The sequence below is a fragment of the Cotesia glomerata genome, linkage group LG6 (assembly GCF_020080835.1).
Source record: "Cotesia glomerata isolate CgM1 linkage group LG6, MPM_Cglom_v2.3, whole genome shotgun sequence".
In the NCBI taxonomy this organism is placed as follows: domain Eukaryota; kingdom Metazoa; phylum Arthropoda; class Insecta; order Hymenoptera; family Braconidae; genus Cotesia; species Cotesia glomerata.
This window is the reverse complement of record NC_058163.1, coordinates 15,076,431-15,102,004: the sequence shown is the minus strand read 5'-3', so window position 1 is coordinate 15,102,004 and position 25,574 is coordinate 15,076,431. Positions and strand designations below refer to the sequence as shown.

At 41.8% G+C, this 25,574-nt stretch overlaps 1 protein-coding gene across 2 annotated transcripts in view; it reads right to left on the bottom strand.

Moving 5' to 3' along the window:
* LOC123268101 (neither inactivation nor afterpotential protein C-like) overlaps positions 1-25,574 on the bottom strand; it is a 599,151-nt gene that overhangs the window by 157,155 nt on the left and 416,422 nt on the right. For both annotated transcript variants that reach the window (XM_044732982.1, XM_044732983.1), the window contains one exon: positions 4,116-4,210. In XM_044732982.1, coding sequence (XP_044588917.1) covers positions 4,116-4,210 — 95 coding nt within the window. The remainder of the gene's footprint in view (positions 1-4,115; positions 4,211-25,574) is intronic.

Below are 25,574 nucleotides of genomic sequence, written 5' to 3'. Positions count from 1 at the left end.
CTTAAACACTTTTATACTTCTTAGAGTGTATCTTCTAGTTTAGTTTACAGCTTCTAAATTATTCTATAGTTAATACTTACTTGTCGACTGGTGTGGTTTGACAGGTGTTGAGAAATTATTCATCTTAACCTGTAACTCTTGTTCATCTTTATTCTCATCAGTTGTTTTTGATGGTCCTGCATTGTCATTATCTGTTGTATAAATTAATCCCTTGCGGAATTGTGACAGACTATGAAGGGTATCCATATTTTTCTCAATTTTGATTTTTAAAATTGGATCTTGTCTTACATTCTCTAAATCAGATGATGTTTTCTCAAAACTTCCGTTGCTGTCATAGTCGACCAGTTGAGCCTTTTCTTCCGACTCTGACATCTATTTCGGATTTTATGAAGCAGAATTTAAATTTAATTAATTATACATTTAATTAATAATTTATCATCTAATTAATAATTTTTCATCTATCTCTTATTATTAATATTCTAAAATTCTATTCGTCTAATACCAGATACTCTTCATAATTAATTCTGTTTCGTGCTTCTAAATTAAAATGAACGCACTGCAATTCATTTCAATTTGAAACGCAAGTTTGATCATCTACACAGCACCACCTCGAGTATGCACACCTATTTCAACGTACAGTTTCACGCACAGCAATGAAACAACGTTGAAGGCAGTTGATCACGCACACACTCGGGATATATTATGCAAACAAAACAACCTCACAAACTATAAGATACTTGATGCCGAACGCAAGCATCGCATATCTCAAGTTACCGAAATATTTTGATATGTATTTTATATTGATCAATATTAATGACATGTCCAAATACATTTTTGTTTTATTTCAGAATTTATTAAGATTCATAATTAAATTTAAAATTTAATTTAAATCATCTTAAAACATTGTAATCTAAAATATTGTTGTAGTACACGTGATTTTTATATACTGTGATTATGATGACGCTGTTGTCCAACATCTTGAAATTTTTCGCGCCTACCGGCTTCACCAGTTATTTCATCATAAAACAAAAGATAATCTACTCAATGTTAATCTCTTTGTCACAATCTAATATACTGAAAATTATTTTCAGAAATCTATAAATTTATTTAATAAAACAAATAAATATTTGTCAATTTTTTCTAAGTTGTCTAAATTGATCGTCTATTAATACGAATTTATTTCGTTTTATCTTTTAGGTGCATGCATGACTCACTCATATATTAATTTCGTCTCATCTTCTTATTTTATTTTTGTAGATTTTATTTTCTAAAGTAATGTTCATAAATACTCTTACCTTACAATAAATCACTTTCACAAAACTTATTGTATTTTTAATAAATAAAATCACAAACGCTGTGTAAGTGTGCACTGGGCCTCAATAACTTGTGAGGAAGTGAATTAGTTTAACACAAAAGTTTTATATTAAATAATCTAAACGAATCATTATTCAACTTCTAAATAATTGATAAATGATAATAAGTTATCTTGAATAATTAACAATATTGTAATAATACAAAATAGAACGTAAAAGAATAATTATAACGTATATGCACGTGACAGCACGTAGTACCGCCAAGAGTACAAGATATCAAGGTAAAAAGTATAGAGAGTGAAGGGGAGAGGAGTCGTATGCGCCGTCGAGCGGCGCGCAGACCGACGCCAACTTACTAGCCATAATAATAATAATAATCTAGATATATAAAAAATAGATCTCAGCGGACTTGGGTAAATTCGTGTCTTCTTTACAATATAGATGAATTATGTGGAAATAATTGGAATTTTCAAATTATAAGGGTGGTAAATTTATATAAATAGAAAATCTACTTTCATTTCGGCTACCGAATGGCACTTTTTTTTTGTAGAGCGTTCGATTTTCTACAAAACCGTTCTAACGATTTGTCTTTATAATTTTTGTTTGGTGAGTTATAAAAATCGAAAGAAGAAAAAAAAATTTTTTCCGTGTTGTTCTTGTGAAAAATCGAAAACTGCAATGCGGATTGTAACAGGATAATTAACCCTGTATCGGTAAAACCGATCACGCATGATAATTATTCGACGTAGCACTAGCGCGTCTCGGTCTTCGGGACCCATCAGCGTTAAGTGGGGGTAAGTCTGAGGTTTCTTGGCTGATCGCGTAGCTGCGGTGAGTTAGAAGTAGTGCAGTGCTCACTTCAACAACATCAGCAGCCAAAAAGTCCAAGAAGGAAGCCAGTTTTGAACAAAGAGTTTCCTCAGCACAAATTTAACCAGGTATTGAGACTTTCACATTTTTGATGAGCCAAAGGGGTCGTATACCTGGCTCATCAATTTTACTACTTCTCATTATTAAATCAAATTTTTGATAATTCAATTGTTTATAATATTTTGCCAAATAATAAATAAATAAATAATTAATTGTGATTAAATCTTATTCGTTAGCATTGTGAGCATTCTTCTTGGGGATCTTATACCCGAAGAATGTTCTAGACCTCTTGGGTTTGAATTCGTGAGTAATTAATTTATTAATTTGGCCAGTTCATAATTATGAACATCTTAAGATTGGTTTAAATAAATTTACTTCATTAATAAAACATTAATTTAATTTTTGAATATCGAGAATTATTCCAATCGGTGACTCACGACCGGTCAAGCGTCGGTCGCACACCTGAGGTCATATTTGCTACGCAGTTACGAACGACGGCGTCCATTTTGAGCGCAAAAATTCCTTGTAAATTTTATTACGCAGAGAATATAAAAGTAACAATTTGACTATTATTACAATTTATAACAATTGAATTATCATTTATTAATATAATTTGTTATTGGAAATTATTTAAAAATATTTTATTTATTGAGAATCGGTTACTGAGTTTCGACGCCATTGAGATCGAATTACCCATGGATTAAGTCCTAGAAAATTAGTTAGAATTTTATAAAGAGTATTCTCAAGAATTTATTAAAGATTTAAGAAATAAAATTACGAGTTGAAATTAGGGTAAAATTTTACGTCGAATGTTCTTAAAAATTTATTTAATGTTGAGTATTAAACTCGTGTTAATTTTGGAAGAAGCTTAGGCGTCGCTTTAATCCGAAGTTATTGAAGATTCTGTTTTATTAATAGTGGAAATTGTTTATGATTTTAATTGCGAGCTAATGACTGGAAAAATTGTAGTAAAGTTAACGTTGTAAGTTTTGGAGTTCAATTTTATAAGTTCGGAAGTAAAAAGTAAAGTAGAGTCAGTGTGTGTGTGAAGACGCGTGGGTTATGTGTGTGAAGAAGCGTGGGTTATGTGTGTGTGAGTGTTAACAGCGTTCCTTTGCATACGATTAGTCTCTTTGCGGAGAGTTTCGCTGTTATCTAGGAAGTTCTGGTCAGCCGTTAGTTAGGCTGTTAATTTTAAGAGGTCCTGGTCAGCCGTTAGTTAGGCTGTTAGTTTTAAGAGGTCCTGGTCAGCCGTTAGTTAGGCTGTTAATTTTAAGAAGTTCTGGTCAGCCGTTAGTTAGGCTGTTAGTTTTAAGAGGTCCTGGTCAGCCGTTAGTTAGGCTGTAGTCTTAAGTTGTTAATTGTAGTGTGAGTACATGAGTGATCACCATTTGTTATTCTATATGGTTAATAAATATCGATAAATTGTTAAATAAAAATTTATTTCTTTCAGATCACCTTCCTCCACTCTCTCTCCCTGTAGATTATAAGCTCAGCTCTGGTTTCCGGTTCCAGGAACCGAGATACAAAATCCTGGTGGCGCCCTTGTTAATTTAGAATCATTTTTGCTAGGTATTGTTATATTTCATTAAATTAATTAAGGGGCCATTGAACAGGCAAAAAAACTCGTTACAGGATAATCTTAATATTAAAAGCAAGAGCTCATATTCTCACGAGCTTATTGTTAAGTCGAAACTAAACTTTTAAGCCTGTTACTGAAACACAAAAATCTTTGTTTTTCTAAACTACCTTAATAAATGTAAGAATGAAGCATTATTCATTATATATTACCTATGACTAAGTTTTTATACATCACAATCTTGATAAATTTTTGGAAGTAGAATTGAAATAAATGTGCCTTACCCAACTTATGCTTAGATGTATAGCTAAAGACTAATGTTAAATTTTGAAAATAAGAAAAAAAAATATTACCTGGTGATGTCGGCAAAATTGTTATTCGCTTCATTTCCAAGTATTAAATTTTGTGATTTTTCAGAAGCCGCTGCATTTCCGTTCCACTCTCCATGCTAAATAAATAAAAAAAAAAAATTAGTAAAACGGTTGAACCTATTTCCTATCCCTGCAACTTGCCGCTAATTTTAAATGCAAATCGCTCCAAATTCCAAGCTCGTTAAGCTTAAAAACATCATTTAATGACTATTTTGATATTCGAAGCTCGAAGATAGAATTATTTTACGCTTTCTAACCTTTCGAGCTTGAAAGTCCAGTTTGGATTCAGTAAACACTCTCTTGAACATAATCGAGCTAGAGTATCTCTTGAATAAACTAACCTAGATTTATGCAATTTTCAGCAATCGGCGCAGTTTTGTAAGCTTACCAATAACATCCAATGCAATAGAAATTGATTTGACAAAGATTTTTCAATTATTTGAAAAAAAAAAACTATTTCAAGATTTCTTTCGACTACAATATTTGCCGAACGAATCAGTCGGCTTTGACGCAATTTCTGGTAATTGACTTTGTTTGTTGAGTAGAAGATAAAGAAAAAATTTTATTTCTAACAAAATAAAAAACTCAAATCTCGAGGTTTCTTCAGAATCTACTGTGTTGATTCAATCAAAATTGAAAAAAAATCTGAGTTCATCGAGGCCTTTTCAGATATCCTTGCTTTTCAATTCCCGTACAAATTTGTGAGATGTTTAAATGTTTATCACATCATGCGTACACACGCCCGCGCGAAGTAGAGGACTGGCTCAAACAACAACAGCTGGAAGTGGCTGAGTTATAAACGGAGATGTTTGTGTTGATGCGCTAGAGATGATTTCTTAATCCCTTTAAGGTAGATGTTGACAAAACATCTTTGACATCAACAAGAACACTGTGATGTCTGAGCGTGACGATGCACGAAAAGCTGTTCTTTCGTGAACATCTTGAAAGTGCATGCATAAAAGACAGCAAGACAGTGTCCAGCTTATTAAAGATCATAACCAACACCATGGGACCACATACCGAAAAGAGTTTTTCTCGTAGTGGTTGACTCAATCCTGATCAATAAAGCGGAAGTACTATGGGCGGATATTCTGAAGCAGAAGACCTGTCGTCGTTAAACAGGGACAGTACAACGACGAGGGGCCCTCGTGATAACATGTGCTTACTGCACGGTCTCTTAGACAGCTGTACTAGTTAAAGCGGGGGCTACACCTTTCGACCTTTTAGCATTTGAAAGGGCAAAGCTCTACGACCTCAAACCAAAAATGACAACTTGAACGAGGCCAGAGCAAGATTGAAGGCGAAAACGCTCAAACAATGAGAAGACCGATGAAAGACATGCAGCAAGAGTATATGGGCAGCTCTCCTGATACCTAACATCGGAAACTGGCTTAATCGAAACCACGGTAAGACGGACTTTTTTGATCTAGGTGCTGACAGATCATATCTCTTGTTATCGGTACCTACATAAATTTGACCTGCATTGTACTCCAATGTGCGAATACTGGTCAGACAAAGCTGATGACGCCCAGCGGAAATTTTTCGAGTGCGACTGCTGGAAAAATTTTAGATCAAACACTGGAGCAATTATATACGAAGCGCTCAACATGATGCAGAGAGATAAAGACTAAAACAAAATCGCTACCTACAGGCGGTGCCTTATAACGGATAAAATTTCATAGAGAAATCAGTCGGACAATGAATAACTTCGGACCCCCTGTAGCACAGGGAGTAATAGGTAGAAATCCCACACTACTGATAACATTATCTAGAACACACACACACACATACACACACACACACACACACACACACACACACACACACACACACACACACACACACACACACACACAAAGCTCAGTCCATTGATACAGCATCTATGAACTTGTGCAGATCTCCTCAAGGAGATCGAAAACAAAGTAAATTCGATGGAGATTTGAGTAGACATAAAGTCTATCGGACAAGTAAAAAATGGAGGTGTACTATTGTAAATGGGCCGCACGACCAAAGACAGCACCGCGTCTACCAATAAGGTCAGGTCTGCTATCACAAGCATCCGTAGGGTTAAAACATTGATGGCTACGACGACGATTGAAATCCTCGAGCTCGATGGAGTTTATACAGAAATTGACGTACGTAAAGCACTCAAATGCGACGTTAACCTAACAACAATCAGCCTGAGAGACCAACAGGCAGTTTTTTGCGAAATTGATAAATCAAACGCAATCAAGGCTTTCAAAAGGAGATGCATAGTGATCAAATGGGTCAACATTCACATCCGACCGATCGCTAGAATAACTTGAAGTCACAGATGCCTTGGATATGGGCGACTCACAAGCACCTGCAAAAGACCGAACAAAAGCAAATGTAGCAACAAATGTGGCGGAGATAACCATGAATCCGACAACTGTTAAGAGCAGCTAAAATACTTCCCATGTACCTCAGATACAGACACTAGAGATGGTCATCTGTGAACAGATGATAAAAGTAACTGATGAAGTTTGTGACCTTATGTAGACCTAATTATTGCTGACAAGAGAAATCAAGTGATAATCGTATTTATCTTAACTAAGATTCGAACCCAGCAGCACACTTTCGAGGCTAATATCTCAAGCCCTACACCATTCGACCGATTCGGATTAATAGATAAAAATCCCAACATTCTTGTAAGCTAATCCTATTCGGTAATAAAGCATTACGACTTTAATTTCTGTTACTTAATACGGTGTTTTGATAAAAAAAATTAACACTTATATTATTTACAATTCGTTGATATAGAATTGAATAAATAGATTTAAAATTTTACTAAACATGGAAATTCGTGAAAATGTTTTTAAAAACAAAAAAAAACAATTAGGAAAACGGTTAACCCTAAAGGCCATCCCTTTAACTTCCCGCTAACTCCGTTAATACCTGGGAGCTTAAAATTGCACCTACGAAGTTTTTGAGCTCTTCGAGCTAAAAATACAATCAATGCCCTGTTTTGAGCTCTACACGCTCAAAAAGATACCTTTTCTATGCTTTTGAGCTCTTTGAGCTCAAAAGTGTAATGAAAGTTTCATAGAACACTATTTTTTGAATTTTTAAACCGCAATAACTTTTGAATGAATAAACCGATTCTTACGCAGTTGGCGGCATTCTACGCAGTTTTTTGAGCCACATGAAGAATTTTTAAGTTTCGATTAGTCAAACTAAAAATTTCGGAGTAATTCCAAAAAAAACACTTTTTTAGGTTTTCTTTCCTGCACGATATCTCTCAAACGAATCAACCGATTTTGACCAGATTAGCGGCAATCAACGTAGTTTCTTGATGTTAAGAGTTGATAAGTTTTTAGAGTTGATTAATAAAGCCGTTTAAAAGTTATTCTAAAAAAACCATTTAAAAAAAAATTTTTTTTTAAAGATTTTTTTAGATTTTTCGCGATCCATCGGTCCAAATCAGTCCAAAGAGTATTCAAAATCTAAGTTTATCCCAGCCCTTTCTAATGGCACCAACCACGATAAAATCAGTTTAACCGTTCAAAAGTTATAAGAGGTTTACATACTTACACCCGTAAGTTACACACACACACACCCGTCGGAAGAAGCCAAACTCCCACCGGGCGCGTCCCCAAGTGGCGGATAGGGGGGGTCCTAACCGGTCGTAAGATCGGCGGATTGGGGCGAAATAAAATAGCCCTTGCGGACCAAATCAGGCATCGGAGCTAAAGAGTAACAGCCACCGTCCGTGTATCCTTGTGGGTCGGAAAAAGCTCGTTGATCTTCGGAGCAGAGGGTAAGAGTGAAATAAAATAGCTCTCGCGGTAAAAAACGACAACTCCCCTTTTGGCAGGAAGGGTTGGTCACACCATCTGACCTAGGATCACGTACGCAAGCGGATACGGTGACGCTGCTCGAAAGAGATGTGCGAAATGATCCTTATAGCGCGGTGTACGTGGTAACTCCCAGCATCTATGTGCCGCACCCACGGGAGCAAGAGGAAGCCGATGAAGGAAGCAGGTGCAGCGTCAAAGCGGTTAAGATTTCCCGCTTCAATGACCGAAAGCTCTTATTGCAATGGAGATAGCTGTAAGAGTGATCACCCCTCCACTTCCGGAGGCATCGCGTTCGGAGACGACCTTTTGCTTTGGAGTATCACTCAAAATCATGAAAGAAACAAAAAAACAAGAAAAGGACAAGAGTATTAGTGGGCTTCACGCCCAAGATGCAGTGATTACAGCAAACGCTGAGATGAAGCGGACGCAAGCGCTGGACCGCCTCGAAATGCCGACCAGCGAACTGCATGAGTTTGTCCAATCAAAGGTCAATATCCATAAAGAGGTAAAGGTCAAAGCAACCGGGGTAGTTAACGCCCTTCGAAGGTTTAAAAAACTGGACGAAGAATGGCAGTCACCTCGACGACTCACTCCTCGTCTTACGCCGGAGAAGAGCAGTCAACTTACTGTGGAGATCGAAGAATTAATGGACACCGGAGGCGATGGTGACGGTGAATCGGATGCTAAAGATGAAGGTCATACTTCCAACAAGTCTATCAAGAGGATGGACCGAAACTCCCCAGATGGAGTAGATGGGCGATTGACGAAGAGAAAGGACTTGAAACCAAGTCCTCCAAAAAACGTGATGAAGCAGAACGCCGAAAAAAAAGACGCGACTGATTGGAAAGACGTCCACACAAAGAAAGAGAAACGGAGGCTAGCCAAAGAACAGCTCGCAAAGGAGCCTTCAAAGAAGCCCAGGCCGGAGCCTAAGCGCAAAAAACCACTCAAATGGATCAGACCCGACGCACTGATCATCCGCCCGGCCGAGAAAGCAAAGTACGCCGAGATTCTGCGTCGCATAAAGAAGGACGTCCCTGATGAGCAGGTTCGCACAACGGTGGACAAGATCAACAAGACCAGAAGCGGGGACTTGCTGATAACGATTTCGCGAAAGAGCGTGGACTACGGCAAAGGCCTGCAACAGACCATCGCAAACGTTCTTAAGGAGGAGGCCAAAGTGATCTGCAAAGGGCCACAAGAAGACATCGAGATTCGAGACCTAGATGACACCACAACAAAGGAGGATATTCAGGCTGTCCTGCATACGGTAACCAAGCAGCTCTGCGAAATACCACCAGAGACAATCAAGATCCGCAAAGCCTACAGAGGTACCTTTTTTTTTTGTTCAAATGTTTGTTTATTCAAAAAAATAATACTCCTTACATTATTTATACATGAGTGATTGGCTGAACAAACAGAATTTAAAAAAGCCATACAATTTTTGAGTAATGAAAATAAAAAAAATCATTTAAACAAGAAAAGACCGCAGTTTACGGTACGCACAAGTTTTGAGTCACTGTTTTTTTTTATATTAATCTGGTTCTGAGATAATTGTTTTTGGTGCAGCCGAGGCTATAGTTCCACTCGTTCGTGAGATAAGAATTTTTCGATTTTATGGAAAAATATAAAAAAAAATCCATATCTTTACTCTGTAATTTAAGGACTTACAAACTAACTAAATAACTCATCACTATAAACTAAGGAATTATTTACAAATGGTTCACTATTTACAGGGGCAATACACCTTGATTTGGTGTTTAATTGTGTCGCGGGTTGTTGAGTTCGAGTTGCCGATTTCTTAGTTTCTTCGTCTGGGGGGTTCGGATCTAGCCACCAGAACTTTTTGTCCAGCCGGTAAAAGTTGTTTTTGTCTAGGTCTGGGATGGCCTTGGAGTATTTTAATCCAGTGTAATTTTGACTCTCTGACCAGAGAATTTTTTTATCACTCATATGTCTGCTTTTATGATAAATAACAGGCATATTGAAATGATCTTGAATCACGCCTTGTCTGTCCAGGACTGTGAAGGCTTGTGGTTGGAGGTACCCTGTCTGGGCGTTTTCTTTCGCTTTGGCCGGGCTTACTACACTGAGACGTTGGATTAGATCATTGTCTATGGACTTCAACTTGGCGAAGTAGTCCCTAGTAAGTTTAAGCCAGAAGTTATCAATCCTCGGGATTTTCGCCTCGTTGTATAAGTCCAAGTTTTTGACATTTCGTGTGTATTGGGACTCGATAGATTTATATCTTCTTAGGGCAACCCTTAGACAGGCTCTTTCCAGTTTTCTTAGATTTTCCATATGGGCTGCGCCCAGGTTCCAAAGAACTGGGGCACCGTAGGTTAATATAGGTCTTATCAAAAGGAGGTAGCAGATAATTTTGGCTCGTGCGCTCAGATATCTACTGTGGAAGAGCCTGTATAGGGCTCTGCTCGAATTTTTGGCTTTAGTGACCTGCTGGGTGATGTGTTTGGAACACCGGGCCAGGTAGTCAATCTCAACACCCAAGTATTTGACACTATCTTTGGTCGGGATGGTGACTGGCGCTTTTGTGTCCGGGTTGAACGTACAGATAGTGAAGTTCTCAATTTTTACCCTCTTGGTCTTATATTACCCTATGGAAATATCGGCTGGCCGAAACCCTCAAAGCGCAACTAGAGAAACTAATGCAGCTGTATGAAAAGTGAAAGACTTTGACTCGGAAGCTTTGGTAGTAGCCTTAGACAGTGACTCGACCATCATCACAGGAAATGCTGTAGAGAAGACAAAGGACTTAATGACGAGAATTGCCCAGGCATGCGACACCTGCATGCCCCGTAAGCGTGGCATCAATAAAAGACCATCGGTGCACTGGTGGAATGATCAGATTAACGCCCTTCACACAGCCTGTCACAAAAAGAGAAGATTATCACAGCGTGGCCACTGACGCCCTCACTCTGCGGAGCTGGTTGCAGAATACAAAAAGGCCCGTCGAAAACTGAACAAGGCCATCAAAGATAGCAAAACACGTTGTTGGAAGGAACTCGTAAATGAGGTAGAAAAGGACTCATGGGGCAGACCGTATAGGGTGGTCATGATCCATCTGAAGCGCCAGCCAATGCCATCACCTACGTGTCCACAGCTCCTGGAAAGAATAGTATCTACGTTGTTTCCTCGACAAAGTTAGTTCGGCTATTCTTCATTGCCAGTAAATCGAGACGACATTCCGTCTGTCACAGAAGAGGAACTAATGGAGGCGTGCAACCGAGTAGGGAATAATGAGGCACCGGAATTGGATGGAATCCCGAAAATTGCATTTAAAACAGCTATTAAAGAAGCGCCAAATCTATTCTTAGATACCTACGATTCGTGCCTCAAAGAAGGGATTTTTCCTACAAGATGGAAACATTAAAGACTTGTACTTCTCCCTAAAGGGAAGAAGCCACCGGACGAGCCATCATCCTACCGACCACTCTGTATGCTGGATACTAGAGTGTAAGATATTAGAGCGTATAATGAACCAACGAATAGAAGCAGCCGTCGATCCACTCCTAGCAGAAGGCCAGTATGGTTTCCGTAAAGGACGATCAACGCTGGATGCGATCAACCTGGTGGTCGATACAGCTACGAAGGCAATCGCTAGAAAGAGATGGGAACGTGGCAGAAAGAAGTATTGTTCAGAGGCTGCCTTTGACATTAAAAATGCCTTTAATTTCGCTAACTGGGACTGCATCATGCGAGCTCTCGAAGATAAAGAAGTGCCAGGATACCTGCGCAGAATGGTATCAAACTACTTTACAGACAGAGTCTTTAAATATGACACAAAATACGGTTCAAGGGAGTACGAACTAACCGGAGGAGTGCCACAGGGTTCGGTTTTGGGTCCTCTGCTGTGGAACATCATGTATGATGTTCTCCTGAGAGTTGCATTACCATCAGAGGTGAAACTTGTTGCATATGCCGATGATGTAGCGGTAGTGATTGTAGCGAAACACTTGGAAGAGATCAATCTGGCTTTCGATATCACATTTAGCCGGATTAACCAATGGATAGAGATGATGAAGTTGGAGTTAGCCAAGCACAAAACTGAAGCTGTGCTCATCACCAGCAGAAAGATCGTAGAAAACATCAAGCTGAATGTCGGCGAGCAGGAGATCGCATCGCAACCATTCATCCGATATCTGAGGGTGACGCTGGATGCCCGACTGAACTTTAAGCAACAGATTAAACACGTAAGTGCTAAAGCATCAGCGGTGGTAACTAGTCTATCAAGACTGATGCCGAATGTTGGAGGCCCGAAGCAGAGTAGGAGACTATTGCTGTCGTCAGTAGTCACATCAGTGCTAACATATGGAATATCCGTTCGGGCAGACGCGCCGGAGAGCCAAGAATCATCGAGGAAAGCCGGACCGGTCTACCGATTAAGTGCACTGAGAGTTGCAAGCGCCTTCCGCACAATATCCGAGGAGGCAGTGTGCGTCATTTCTGGAACTCTGCCTCTTAGTGTCCTAGCTGAGGAAAGACGGAGCCTATACCACCGAAAGAGGTCATCTACACTGAGCGCTGAAGAACTGAAAACTGAAGAGCGACAACATAGTATAGCAAGATGGCAACAACTATGGGATGCTGCGGAGAAGGGAAGATGGACTCATCGACTTATACCAAGAATTGTTTGGCTTAACCGAAATCACGGCGAGGCCAACTACTATCTGACCCAGATGTTGTCAGGACACGGCTGTTTCCGGGAGTACCTTAATCGCTTTAAGCACGATAATTCCCCAGACTGTCCGTCTTGCCCAAGAGTTGCTGAAAATGCGGAGCACGTTTTCTTTGAGTGTCCTCGTTTGAACCCACAGCGTGATGAGTTAGAGAAGATCCTGAACAAGAAAATCACACCAGAGTCAATAGTGGAAGAAATGCTGTCATCCGAAGCTGCCTGGAACGCCACAAGCACGTTTGCCACCGAAGTGCTTACAGAGCTGCGTTCCATTGAAAGGAAAAGGGCAAATGACAGAAACCAGAAGGAAGGAAAAATAACACCTTAGCCACCAGAAGGAATAGCAGTAGCTAGATCCTCCCCTCACGAAGTAATGCCTGACGGCGGTTTCCATGAGGGATGAGAGGAAAGAAGATAAGGGGTTTAGGGTTTAGTGGGTAGGGGCGTAAGCGTCGAGTTTTAGTATGACGCTGCGTCGAGTCGCCATATATCCAGGCCGAACAGCTATGCCTGGAATCCGTAAAAGGGATTCCCCCCCCTAAAAAAAAAAAACACACACACACACACACGCACACACACACACGCTTACACACACACACACAGACATAGTGACACCCTCGCGGAAATAGTCAGAGAAGTTTTCTAGGACCTAAAAACGTCGAGATCTGATGAAAACTCGATTTTCGAAAAACGGGGTGAAATCAATAACTTCCCGATTTTTGAAAATTTTCAATTTTCTTAGCGGAAAGTTGAAAATTAAAAAAACGGTAGACCCTGAAGGCCATCCGGGCAACTTCCCGCTAATTTCAAACCTAGGCGCTTAAAATTTTACTTATGACCTTTTTGAGCTCTTCGAGCTTGAAGGGATAGCTTTCCTATGCTTTTGAGCTCTTCAAGCTGAAAAATCTTATCAAAGTTCGATAAAACACGAATTTCTTAATTTTCAAACTGCTATAACTTTTTAATGACTCAATTGATTCGCATGCATTAAGCGGCAATAGATGAACTTTTTTATGCTCTATGGATAATTTTCAACAAAAAAATTAATCTGAGAAAAAATTTCTGAGTTATTACAAAAAAACACTTTTTTCGAATTTTTTCGACAGAGATATCTCACGAACGCATTAACCGATTCTGACGTTTTTTGTGGCAATCGATGCGGATTTTTAAGCTCAAAAGCTGATTAGTTTTTGATGTTGATCGGTTCAGCCAATTCGAAGATATTAGAAAGAAATGAAAAATGAGAATCGGTCAAGCCGTTCAGAAGTTATAAGAGGTTTACCTACACAAACACACACACACACACACACACACACACACACATACATAAATACAGACATACGGACATCATCGTAAAAATAGTCCGGGAAGCTTCTTAGGGCTTCAAAACGTCGAGATCTGTTGCGATTTTGCAACACGGAGTAAAACCAATCACTTCCCGATTTTTTAAAAATGTTTGATTTTCTTAGCGGCAAGTTAAAAAATAGAAAAACGGTTGACCCTAAAGGCCATCCCTGCAACTTATCGCTAATTCCATTAATACGCTCTTGAACTTATGACGTTTTTGAGCTCTTCGAGCTCAAAGATATAATTAATGTGTCATTTCGAGCTCTCTGAGTTCATAAAGTAAGCTGTTTTAAGTTTTTGAGCTCTTCGAGCTCAAAAGTCTGATAGAAGTTTAATAAAACAGTATTTTTTGAATTTTCAAACTGCAATAATTTCTGAATGAATGAATCGATTTTGACGAGACTGGTGGCAATCGGCAAAGTTTTTTGAACTTAAAAGCAAATTAGTTTTTAGAATTGATCGGTAGAGCCGTTTAGAAGTTATATGAAAAAAACTATTTTTCGAAAATTTTATTTTTGAGATTTCTCAAGATCTAGCATATCGAATCGATTCAAATTTTCACAAAGTTTAATGGCAATGTTAATCTTTGGATCGCGATCTATTTGGATCCGAACGGCCGAGTCGTTTAAAAGTTATAAGACGTTTATATTTATACTGAGCTCTTCAAGTTCAAAAGTCTAATAGAAGTTTGATAAAACATTATTATTTGAGTGTTAAAACCGCAATTACTTTTGAATGAATGAACTGATTTTCTTGCGGTTGGCAGCATTCGACGCAGTTTTTTAAGCTTCATAAAGAATTTTTAAGTTTAATGTGATCAAACAAAAGAATTCAGAGTAATTACAAAAAAACACTTGTTCGGGTTTTCTTTCCTGCACGATATCTCTGGAAGGAACCGACTGATTTTGACCAGATTAGCGGCAATCGACGTGGTTTTTTAAGGTCAAAAGCTGATAACTTTTTAGAATTGATCGATTAAGTCGTTTAAAAGTTATTTCGAAAAAACCACTTTTGAAAAAATTTTTAACTTCCTGCTAAGAAAATTGCAAATTTTCTAAAATTGGGAAGTTATTGATTTTACCCTGTTTTCCAAAAATTGAGTTTTCATCAGATCTCGACGTTTTGAGGTCCTAGGAAGCTTCCCTGACTATTCCCACAAGAGTGTCACTATGTCTGTATGTGTGTGTGTGTGTGTGTGTTTTTTTTTTCAGAGGGGGGAATTCGTTCTGCGGATTCCAGGCATAGCTGTTTCGCCTGGATATGTGAAGACTCAACGCAGCGTCATACTAAAACTCGACGCCAATGCCCCTACTCACTAAACCCTAAACCCCTTTCCTTCTTTCCTCTAATCACTCATGGGAACCGCCGTCAGGCATTACTTCGGAAGGGGAGGAACTGGCTACTGCTCTTCCTTCTAGTAGCTAAGGTGTTAACTACCTTCCTTCTATCTTCTGATATTTGTTCTTCTTTCTGTGGAACACAAGTCTTTGAGGAATTCTATTGCAAACGTGTTGGTAGAGTTCCAGGCAGCTTCTGATGACAACATTGCTTCCACTAGTGAATCTGGTTGCATTCTATGGTTCAGGATCCTCTCCAACTCTTTACGTTATGGATCGAAACGAGGACATACAAAGAAGACGTGCTCCGCATCTTCAGCAACTCCTGGGCAGGACGGGCACTCCGAAGAGTCATCGTGCTTAAAGCGGTGTAGATACTCTCGAAAACACCCGTGTCCCGACAACATCTGCGTAAGATAGTAATTGACCTCGCTGTGATTCCGGTTAAGCCAAATGTCGATCCGAGGTATAAGACGGTGCGTCCACCTACCCTTCTCTGCAGTATCCCATTGTAGTTGCCATCGGCCTATGCTGTTCTGCCGTTCTTTATTTCTAAGTTCTTCGGGGCTCAGTGCAGTTCACCTTTTTCGTTGGTAAAGGGCTCGTCTTTCCTCTGCTAGAACTCTAAGAGCTAGGGTTCCGGCAATGACGCACACTGCTTCTTCTGATATAGTGCGGAAGACACTAGCTACTCGTAGGGTACTCAGTCGATATACTGGTCCAGCTTTTCTCCATGATTCTTGGGTTTCCAGTGCATAATCCCAAATGGATATTCCGTAAGTAAGCACTGATGTGACTACTGATGACAATAGTAGCCTCCTGCTCTGCGTTGGGCCTCCGATGTTAGGCATCAGCCGTGCGAGACTAGCCCTCACTACTGACGCTTTGACACTGACGTGTTCCACATGCTGCTTGAAGTTGAGTCGGGCATCCAGCATCACTCCTAGATAACGGATGGATGGTTGTGATGTTATTTCTTGTTCTCCGCCTCTCAACTTGATGGTTTCTACTGTTTTTCTACTAGTAATGAGCACTGCCTCGGTTTTATGCTTGGCTAGTTGCAAGTTTATCATGTCCATCAGAGGACCTAAAACTGATCCCTGTGGCACTCCTCCGGAGATTTCGTACACTTCCATACCGTTCTTCGTGTCATATTTCAGAACCCTATTCGTGAAGTAGCTCGCTACCATTCTGCGAAGGTATCCTTCGAAAGAAAACCTCTTCGAGCTAAGCAACTGCTGACAAATGTAAGGTCGACGATTGAGTTTGCCTCTCCCTTAGTATACGTTGGCGTGTCACCGGTGTTAAGAAGGATCACGTCCAGTGTGGCCATTGCCTCGAGAAGTGCTATTCCACGTGTATCAGTGAACTTGCTGCCCCAGTCTGCTGCCCAGGAATTGAAGCCACCAGCTATTGCCACGGGAAAGTGTTTTCTTACGTCCTCAGTTAGCCGATCAAGGAAGTCTTCAAACTGTTCATTAGAGAGACTAGGTGGTGCAAAGCAACTGTAGAAGCGGAGGCCATCTACCCATGCTGCTACGAAGGTGGCTTTTTTATTGTTGACTGTTCTCTGAACAGGACATTTACCGCAGGACCAGATCACGGCTTTGTTAGTACTATTTAGCTGCTAAACTGATATATATACGAATTTATATGAGTTGTGCCTTCGGGCTTTGTCGCTTTATTTTGAGTCTTTTCGCTCTAAATCGGGAGTAATCGGATTGCTCATGGCTGCTGCTCATGCGCACCTCGGGTAAGCGGGAGAGAAGCCGGCCAGCGTGGTCGGTCGTAGTCAGTTGTGCTTGGACATTTGTACTAGTACGACTACCCTTTGTCAAAGATTCTCTAAAAACTACTATCAGATCTTCCATCTTCTTTAAACGCATTGAATATTAAATAAGTGAAAAAATTAATTAACTTCATTGATAAATTAACAAATAGAATCAATTAAAGTCGAGTCATTCGTCAGTGGATTAATTTAAATAATAGATGACAGTAGATTCAACTAGTGTGACGCCACGCGGCCGTTATAGGCGCCATTGTTAATAAGAATTGCATCAGCCACGCGGCTTTAGTCAATGTTTTCCTCATACAATATCACATTAATTAACATTTGCATTTATTGATAAATTCACTTATTACGATCATTGCGATCAAAATTACTAATAAGCTAGTTCCCACACTAGCAAAATAAATCAATTAACTAGTTCCCACACTAGTAACATATTTATCAATTGGCTAGTATTGCACTAACAATCGATCTCAACTAGCTCCTACGCTAGCAAAAATCATTTCCTAATTCTTACATTAGTTATTTTCTATCAAGGCGGTTGAGCTCACCCCTATTGCGCACCATGCCGCAAATTTACACACATACTCACATACACGCATACACATTCTTACTTCGGCGTCGGCTCCAGTGTCCATTGCTTCTGGCGGGAGTAACTATGACTCTCTTAAGGGAGTAAGGGCGAACTTAAGAGAACATAGTTAAGCAAGCAATTCCCTTTCCGTGGGTCCCGCCATAAGTAAGGTAACATTGAAAGGCATCCCTCGATGCGTTACCCCAAACCAAGAATTGCCACTGCGCTTTCGGTTGTAGGTGTTACCAGCTCCTACAACTTAAATAAACCGGTCAGGAAAATACGGCAAAGCCTCGGATAGGTGACGCTCCCACGTTCGGTGGTCACCAAACTCTTTCGACCGTTCGACGGAGCGCCAGAGTAGCCAACCGCGTTTCTCCGAACGAGCTGCTATCTGACGCTCCCGTCCATCGCCGGCCCGCGAATTCGGCATCGCGATCGCGTTCGTGTAAGCTCGTGGAACCATTACGTATAGAACAGCTAATTCCTCTAGCTACGCGACCCTGTTTGGTTAAACTCACGCGATTGAACCTAGAAGAGGTAAATCCAAGTAGAAGGGGGGTTTCCGAATCTTACTCGCGAAGCATCGACCGGCGAAGATGCCTAGGGACGACTAAAAACACCCTCAGAGGGTCCGCGAACTCGGCAAACTTAGATGGGCTCGCGCCGGGCATTAGGTCGAATCGAAAGTCTCCGCACGCGACCCGGGGAATGGGGGTTGAAGGTCTTCGAGTTTTGCAGGCGAATTTGCGGAACGACAAAGCTGGGACTCTGGAGGCGAGTCAGTTGTGGGAGGAAAAACGTATTGATGTTCTTCTTCTACAAGAGCCATACGCAGCACATAGTAATAATAGTTTCAAAATACCTGGGTTCGGTTGCGGCATACAAGTTGCTTCCGAAACCAGGTCTAGGCCATATGCGGCCATTTGCTTAACAAATCCTAAATACCAGTTGCTGGTTTTATCAGAACTTAGTACAACCCACTGCGTATGCGCTCAGATCATGGGACCTGACACATCGTTCTTCGTAGTCTCGGCATACTTCCAGTACAAAGACGAAATAGACATGCATTTGAAGCACTTAGAGAAAGTGGTCCGAGCACTGAGAGGGAAACGGGTATTAATATCAATGAACGCGAACGCGAAATCCGAGAGATGGGGATCCGAGACTGACGACGCGCGTGGCGAAAAGCTAGAGCAATTTATTGACGCACACGAGTTAGAGATAATCAACAACGCGAGGGAGGGTCCGACGTTTGAATCAACTAACGGGAGTTCGTATATCGATGTGACACTCGTCACGCCTAAACTCGCGAGTAGCATTCTTAGCTGGTCCATTAAGAGAAGTTGGGTGCAGAATACTGACCACTACCCAATCGAGATCACTCTAGGAGCTAAATCGGGGGAGAAGGATGGCGCACAGGCAGACCCCAAGAGGTTCAACTTAACGTTGGCCAATTGGGAAAAGTTTGACGAAATCCTTTTCTTGTGTGCGTGCACAAACCTTGATGGCCTTGGAGTGGAATCGGTTGAGGACGTGGAGAGGTATGCTTCTGCACTTGGCAAATCGATCTTAGAAGCTTGCGAAGCCGCGATTCCGCGTAGGAAAACCCATGTAAAATCATACCCATGGTGGACCAGGAAATTAACACGCGCGAAGAAGCTGGTGAACGAAGCCAGACGGGTATACCAAAGGGAAAGGGACGATTTAGTTAAAAATAGCCTAAGCGTCAAATACAGAGCACTACGGAAACAATACTCGACAGACATAAAGCGGACGAGGGAAAGCAGCTGGCGGGACTTCGTTACGAAGAAAGGTAATCAAGAAAAGTGGGGTCCTATTTACAGAACCTGCGCAGAAAAAGTTAGAGTCAAAAGTGCAATGCGCACGCTAAATCGTAACGAAGCATCCACGGAAAACTTTAAGGAAACAGCCAGGTGTTTTCTCGAGACGCATATTGTAGACGATGACCAGGACAACGAAACCCCCGATCAGGAAAAGATTAGAGCCAACACAATTTTACTACCTGACACCGCGGACGCCGAGCCGTTCACCCCGCGCGAATTGGACAAGGTCTTAAAAACACTGAAAAACAAGAAGGCCCCGGGGCCGGACCTGATAGAAAACGAGGTAGTTAAACGCGCAGGGGTTATCCTTCGCGAACAGTTTTTAGAGCTATATAATGCTTGCTTGGCGCTAGGAGCATTTCCAAAAGAGTGGAAGAAGGGGGCAATCATAATGTTAGTTAAAAGCAGCGACAAAAACGCAAATGACCCTAAATCTTACCGGCCAATTTGCCTCCTTTCGGGTTTAGGTAAGGTGTTCGAGAAGCTCATAAAAGAGCGACTTACCACCACAGTCTTAGCGGAAGGGAATATTTCGAGTCGACAGTTTGGCTTCACAGCCAAAAAGTTGACGGAAGTTGCAATTGTGGAAATGCGGCGATTGGTAGACTTTTCAGAGAAGAGACTGGTGGTCGGACTTCTCTTCGATATCTCTGGCGCTTTTGACAACGTGTGGTGGCCGTTAGTACTCGAGGGCCTCAAGGCCAGAGGCTGCCCTAGCAACATTTACGCGGTAATTCGGAATTACTTTGAGGACAGATCGGTCGCGCTGTCATGGGGTTTTGGTAGCGAGTCGAAAACGCCAACGCGAGGGTGCCCGCAAGGATCAGTGCTAGGACCATTATTTTGGAACATCATGTTCGACGATCTCCTTAAGAGACTCGAACTGACAGAACACGGGAATAAATTTGTTGCGTTTGCTGACGATTTGCTCGTCTTAGTAGAAGGCTCTTCGAGAAAAGAAATAGAGCATAATAGTCAAATAGTAGTAGATAATATACTGGAATGGTGCTGTTCCGCAAAGCTCGAGCTGTCGAAGTCGAAGACTGAAGCCATCTTCCTCAAGAACGAATTTGTACATCGCGGTCCACGTAAGGACGAGAAGAGCCCGTACCCCTATGAAGCAAAAGGACGACAGAAAAAGCCCAAATACGATAACAAACCGCCAAAAATAATGATAGGAGACTCCAAAGTCAAATTCAAATCGAGCGTTAGATAATTAGGGGTACACTTCGACGAGGGCCTCAAAGTGAAAAATCACATTAAAACAAGGCGCGCGAAACTAAGTAGGGTGTTCGGGCGCATGCGGCGTATTGCGCGGGCGGAATGGGGAATGCGATACCCAGCTATGTCCACCATATACAAGGGTTTCTTTATGCCTGTCGTCACATATGCGGCGGCAGCTTGGAGTGACCGTTGCGATAGGGAGGACTAGAGACATCTTCGAGCACTTCAGCGTCAAGCGCTAATAACAACAACCACTGCCTACAGGACAGTTTCGCTTGAGGGGATTTGCGTAGTCGCGGGGGCAGTGCCCATTCAGCTCGTAATAGACGAACGGTGCGCGCGATACAGCCTCCGTATCGGCAAACAGGCTACCCTTGGAAACGTCACCGTGCAGCCAGATGCGGAGGATCGCCTTGTCACCCTTAAAACTGAAACCATACGTCGGTGGCAAGAACAATGGGATACATTAGAGAACGGCCGCGAAGCTGAAGTCTTCTTTCCAGACGTAGCAGAGCGTCTAACAATCAAATGGATCAGCCCTAACTTCTGGCTGACCCAAATCCTAACCGGCCACGGTTGCTTTAGAGAATACCAATACAAGTACGAACATACGGATAGTAGATTCTGCGACGAGTGTAGGGAGAATGGGTTAGGAGAAAGGGTCGACAACGTGGAGCACTTAATGCTTGAATGCCATGAGTACGAGCCTCAACGTGAGGTGCTCAAGGACATATGGGGTGGGAACGCAGATTGGGCGAGCGTTGCGCGTGCGATTGCCACATCTCAAAGTAACTTCAAGCTTTTAAAAAGTTTTAGTAAAGTAGTAATGTGTTGCAAACTCCAAACCCAGCTAGCTAATGAAAACGCGACTAGGGACGAGACTTAACAGACATCCACCTAGGTAGAGTCGGAGCGCCTAGACACAAGCGATATGCTCCACACAATTGTGAGGACAGTATAAAGCTTTGGATGACTGACGTAGAATAAGCTAGGGAAAATGACCACAAATAACACAAGTGCCCGGGCACCCTACACACGCAAACACTTACACGTAAAATCAGACGTTACACACAACACATCACACAAACAACATGGTCTTCAATCGACTCCGCCTCCCCGTGGTCCCCGCTGGATACTGCTCATATCCTGTGGGTACATCTCGATGTGCCTACGGGGAATGAGTTGCCAGAGGAGTCGATGAGAGTTGCACACACTTACAATTATACGCAACTCTTGCAGCTGTTCAATGAATGTGTATAAACACAAGAGAACGGCGGTTTTTCCTTGTCCGCGAACTGGGCTGTGTTCTAGTTATGGTGGGAGTAGGACAAATATACGTGCGTGTATAGCTCTTTTGAGCCCAGGAAACGGCCTCTTTGGAGGTAGGCGAAAGCCTCACCATATATTCTATTTCTGTCCATTGCTTCTTCCGTCTCATTTTCAGTTTCCATGCGGCGTCGTGATGACTGCCATTCCTCGTCCAGTTTCTTGAATCTTCCAAGAGCATTGACTACACCGGTTGTCTTGGTCTTTATCTCCTTGTGGATATTGACCTTAGTTTGGACAAACTCTTGTAGCTCAATGGTCAGCTTTTCACGGCGCTCCAGCGCTTGCGTTCTCTTCATTTCAGCGCTTGTTTCAATCGCTGCTTGTTGGGCATGAAGCCTGTGTCCACTCTTGTTTGTTTCCTCTAAATTACTCATACTTTTTGATTTATCAGCGCATCGTACGGAGTGAAGCCGGTTGTCATAACTAGGAACGGGTGTACCCTCGGAGATAGTACTCCTAGCCCAGTTTCCTGAGGCCTAGCCGACACTTAGCCAGTCCCGGAATACACGGACGAACTAGACTCGCTCGAACTAGACCACGGGAAACGTGCCAGTTGCCAAGCATGCGTTGTAGGTGTTCAGGAGTATGTCTGGGTATTCCAGGGCTACAGTTTTGATCACCGATGCCGGGATGCCGTCAGGTCCAGGTGCCTTTCCTGTTTTGAGTGACTTGGTCGCGTCTTGTAATTCCTTAGTTGTGAAGGGTGTTACTTCGCTGTTCTTAGTGTAATGTTTCTTCTCCCGCGGTAGGTGTTTGGGGAAAAGCTCCGTTACAATGCTCTCCATCAAGGCAGAAGATTTCGGCGCCTCTGGTGAAGCCTTTCCAAGTCGTTTGGCGACAATTTGGAATGGTAGGTAGGCTTTACCCCAGAGGTCATTGTCGAGATCGTTGCAGATCTCTTTCCACAGTTTCGCTTTACTTGCTTTAATGGCTCGGTTTAGCGTCTTTTTGGCCTGCTTGTACTCTTTTGAATACAAGTCCTGGCTTGGGGAGCGTTTTGTAGCTCTCGTTGCTCGGCGACGTAGCTGATGGCATATTTTGCGAAGTTCTGCTATGTCCGCTGACCACAAGTACGCCGGCCTGTGGAAGCTCTGGTTTTTCAGCCGCGACATAGAGGCGTCACATGCGGCAGTAATTTCCTTCATCGTGTTTGACACTGCCTTTTCCGTCTCGCTGCAGGTATCCGCTGTCGGGTTGTTCTGGAGGACAGACCAGCTTCGTGCGAGTGAAGCTTGCAATGCCTCTGGATCAAGCCTTTTGGCATTTTACTTCCGCTTAGAAACGTCGCGTTGTGAAACCGGAGCAAATGCCAATCCAACGCTGAATGTCACAAACTGGTGATCACTGCCACTGTATTCTTCGGATACTGTCCAGTCTTCAATCATGTTAGCAGTCCTTAGAGTCGCCAATGAGATGTCGAGGATGGATTCTTGGTACCCTGGTCTTCTAAAGATCGTGGTGCTCCCGGTGTTCAGCACTATGAGGTCGAGTCTAGCCACGACGTCAGCGACTTCGTTTCCTCTGGTGTCGGAGAAAGCAGCGCCCCACTCAGCCGATTTAGCGTTGAAGTCTCCGGCTACAATAACTTCGCCGTCGAACTTTGTGACCGCATCTTCTATATTTGCGAGTTTTCGTCGGAACACACTAATCCCTTCGTTAGTTGAGAGATAGACGCTCATGAAGTAGGTTGTGGGGGTTTGAATCCAGACAAAACCTGCTCCACCTCTGCTGTTGTTGACGGTAACGTTCTTTGTGTTCACAATCCAAATTGCTGCCGTGCCCGTTTCGTCTGCGAACCATGTTTTACCTTCGATGTTTAGATATTGCTCGCAGATAAAGCAGACGTCAATTTTATCTTCGAAAACACGCTGGTGCAGCAGGTTTTGCGCCAAGGCGCACCTATTCAGGTTGCCTTGTAGTATGCGTGTCATTTCTGACCTTTCGTGGCTTCTGCAAATGCTTTGCGGAATGCCTTATACGCTCCAGTGCCAGAAATATGGCATAGACTATCCTGGGCATCTTTGTCCGAAGCACAAAGGAAACATTTTAACTTCTCCGTGCAGTTTACGGCCTTGTGGTTCTCTCCGCCACATTTGTAGCAGCACCTGCTTCTGTCTGGTCCCACACACTGACATGTTTGGTATCCATAACCAAGACATTTAAAACAACGTGTTACTTTTACTACTGGGCGTATACGACAGTTCACCAAACCGATCCGTATACGGGCCTTGTCAAGGGCCTTAATCGCACTGAGCTCGTCTAGTTCGCAAAAGGCTGCTCGATTACCTCGTGGTGTGGATTTTGTCAAATTTACCCGTTTGACCTCCAGGTTGTCAGTGAATTCACGTTTGAGTGCTTCACGGACTTCGCTCTCGGTAGAGATTTCATCTAAGTCGAGGATCTCGATCGTTGTTGTTGGTGTTAGCATCTTGACTGTGCCGATGTTTGCAGTGGCTGGTGTGTGTGTGTGTGTGTGTGTGTGTGTGTGTGTGTGTGGGTGTGTGTGTGTGTGTGTGTGTGTGTGTGTGTGTGTGTGTGTGTGTGTGTGTGTGTGTGTGTAAGTATTTAAACCTCTTATAACTTTTGAACGGTTAAACCGATCTCATCGCGGTTGGTGCCATTCGAAAGGGCTTAGTCAAACTTAGATTTTAAATTGAATTTGGACTGATTCAGACTGATGGATTTCAAAAACTCTAAAAAAAAAAAACTAAAAAAAAAAATTTTTTTTTTTAGAAGTGGTTTTTTTGGAATAACTTTCAAACAGCTTTATCAATCACTACTCAAAAATAATGAGCTCTCTTGATCTTGGAAATCCACGTCGATTGTCGCTAATCCGGTCAAAATCGGTTGATTTGTTCGAGAGATATCGTGCAGGAAAGAAAACCTAAAAAAGTGTTTTTTCGGAATTACTCCGATATTTCTAGTTTGACCAATTAAAACTTAGAAATTCTTTATGAGGCTTAAGGGAGTATTCTACTGTAGAGGCATGAATTTCGCCCGGTTTTAGAAGCGCTGTACGAAGGAAACAAAAAATATTTTACAATCAATTTTTTTATCATTTGTTCAATGATGTTTTATTATAACATAAAAAAATTATTAAAAAAAAAAATTAAAATTGACAGTTATGAGCAGTCAAAGTGGGGTCAAAAAAAATGAGGGTGTCCTGGCGTGCATTATTTCAAACCTCCTGGTGATCTGAAACATAAAAAACAGACGGATTCTCAATTTTTATAAATGCCGCTATCGTATAACACTTGGATAAGTTAAAAAAATTTTTTTTTCAAAATGGCGGCAGTTTGAAAAAAAAATTTTTTTTTCATATTTTCTTAACAATTCCGAATTTTTTAAAGATACTAAATGATAAGTTATAGTTTTGGGCAGGTTTCACGAAATGAAGCGACGTATAGAGAACATCCTCATCAAATTTGAAGTAAATCAGTTCATTAGAACTCGAGATATCCTTACCGCCAGCTCGAAAAA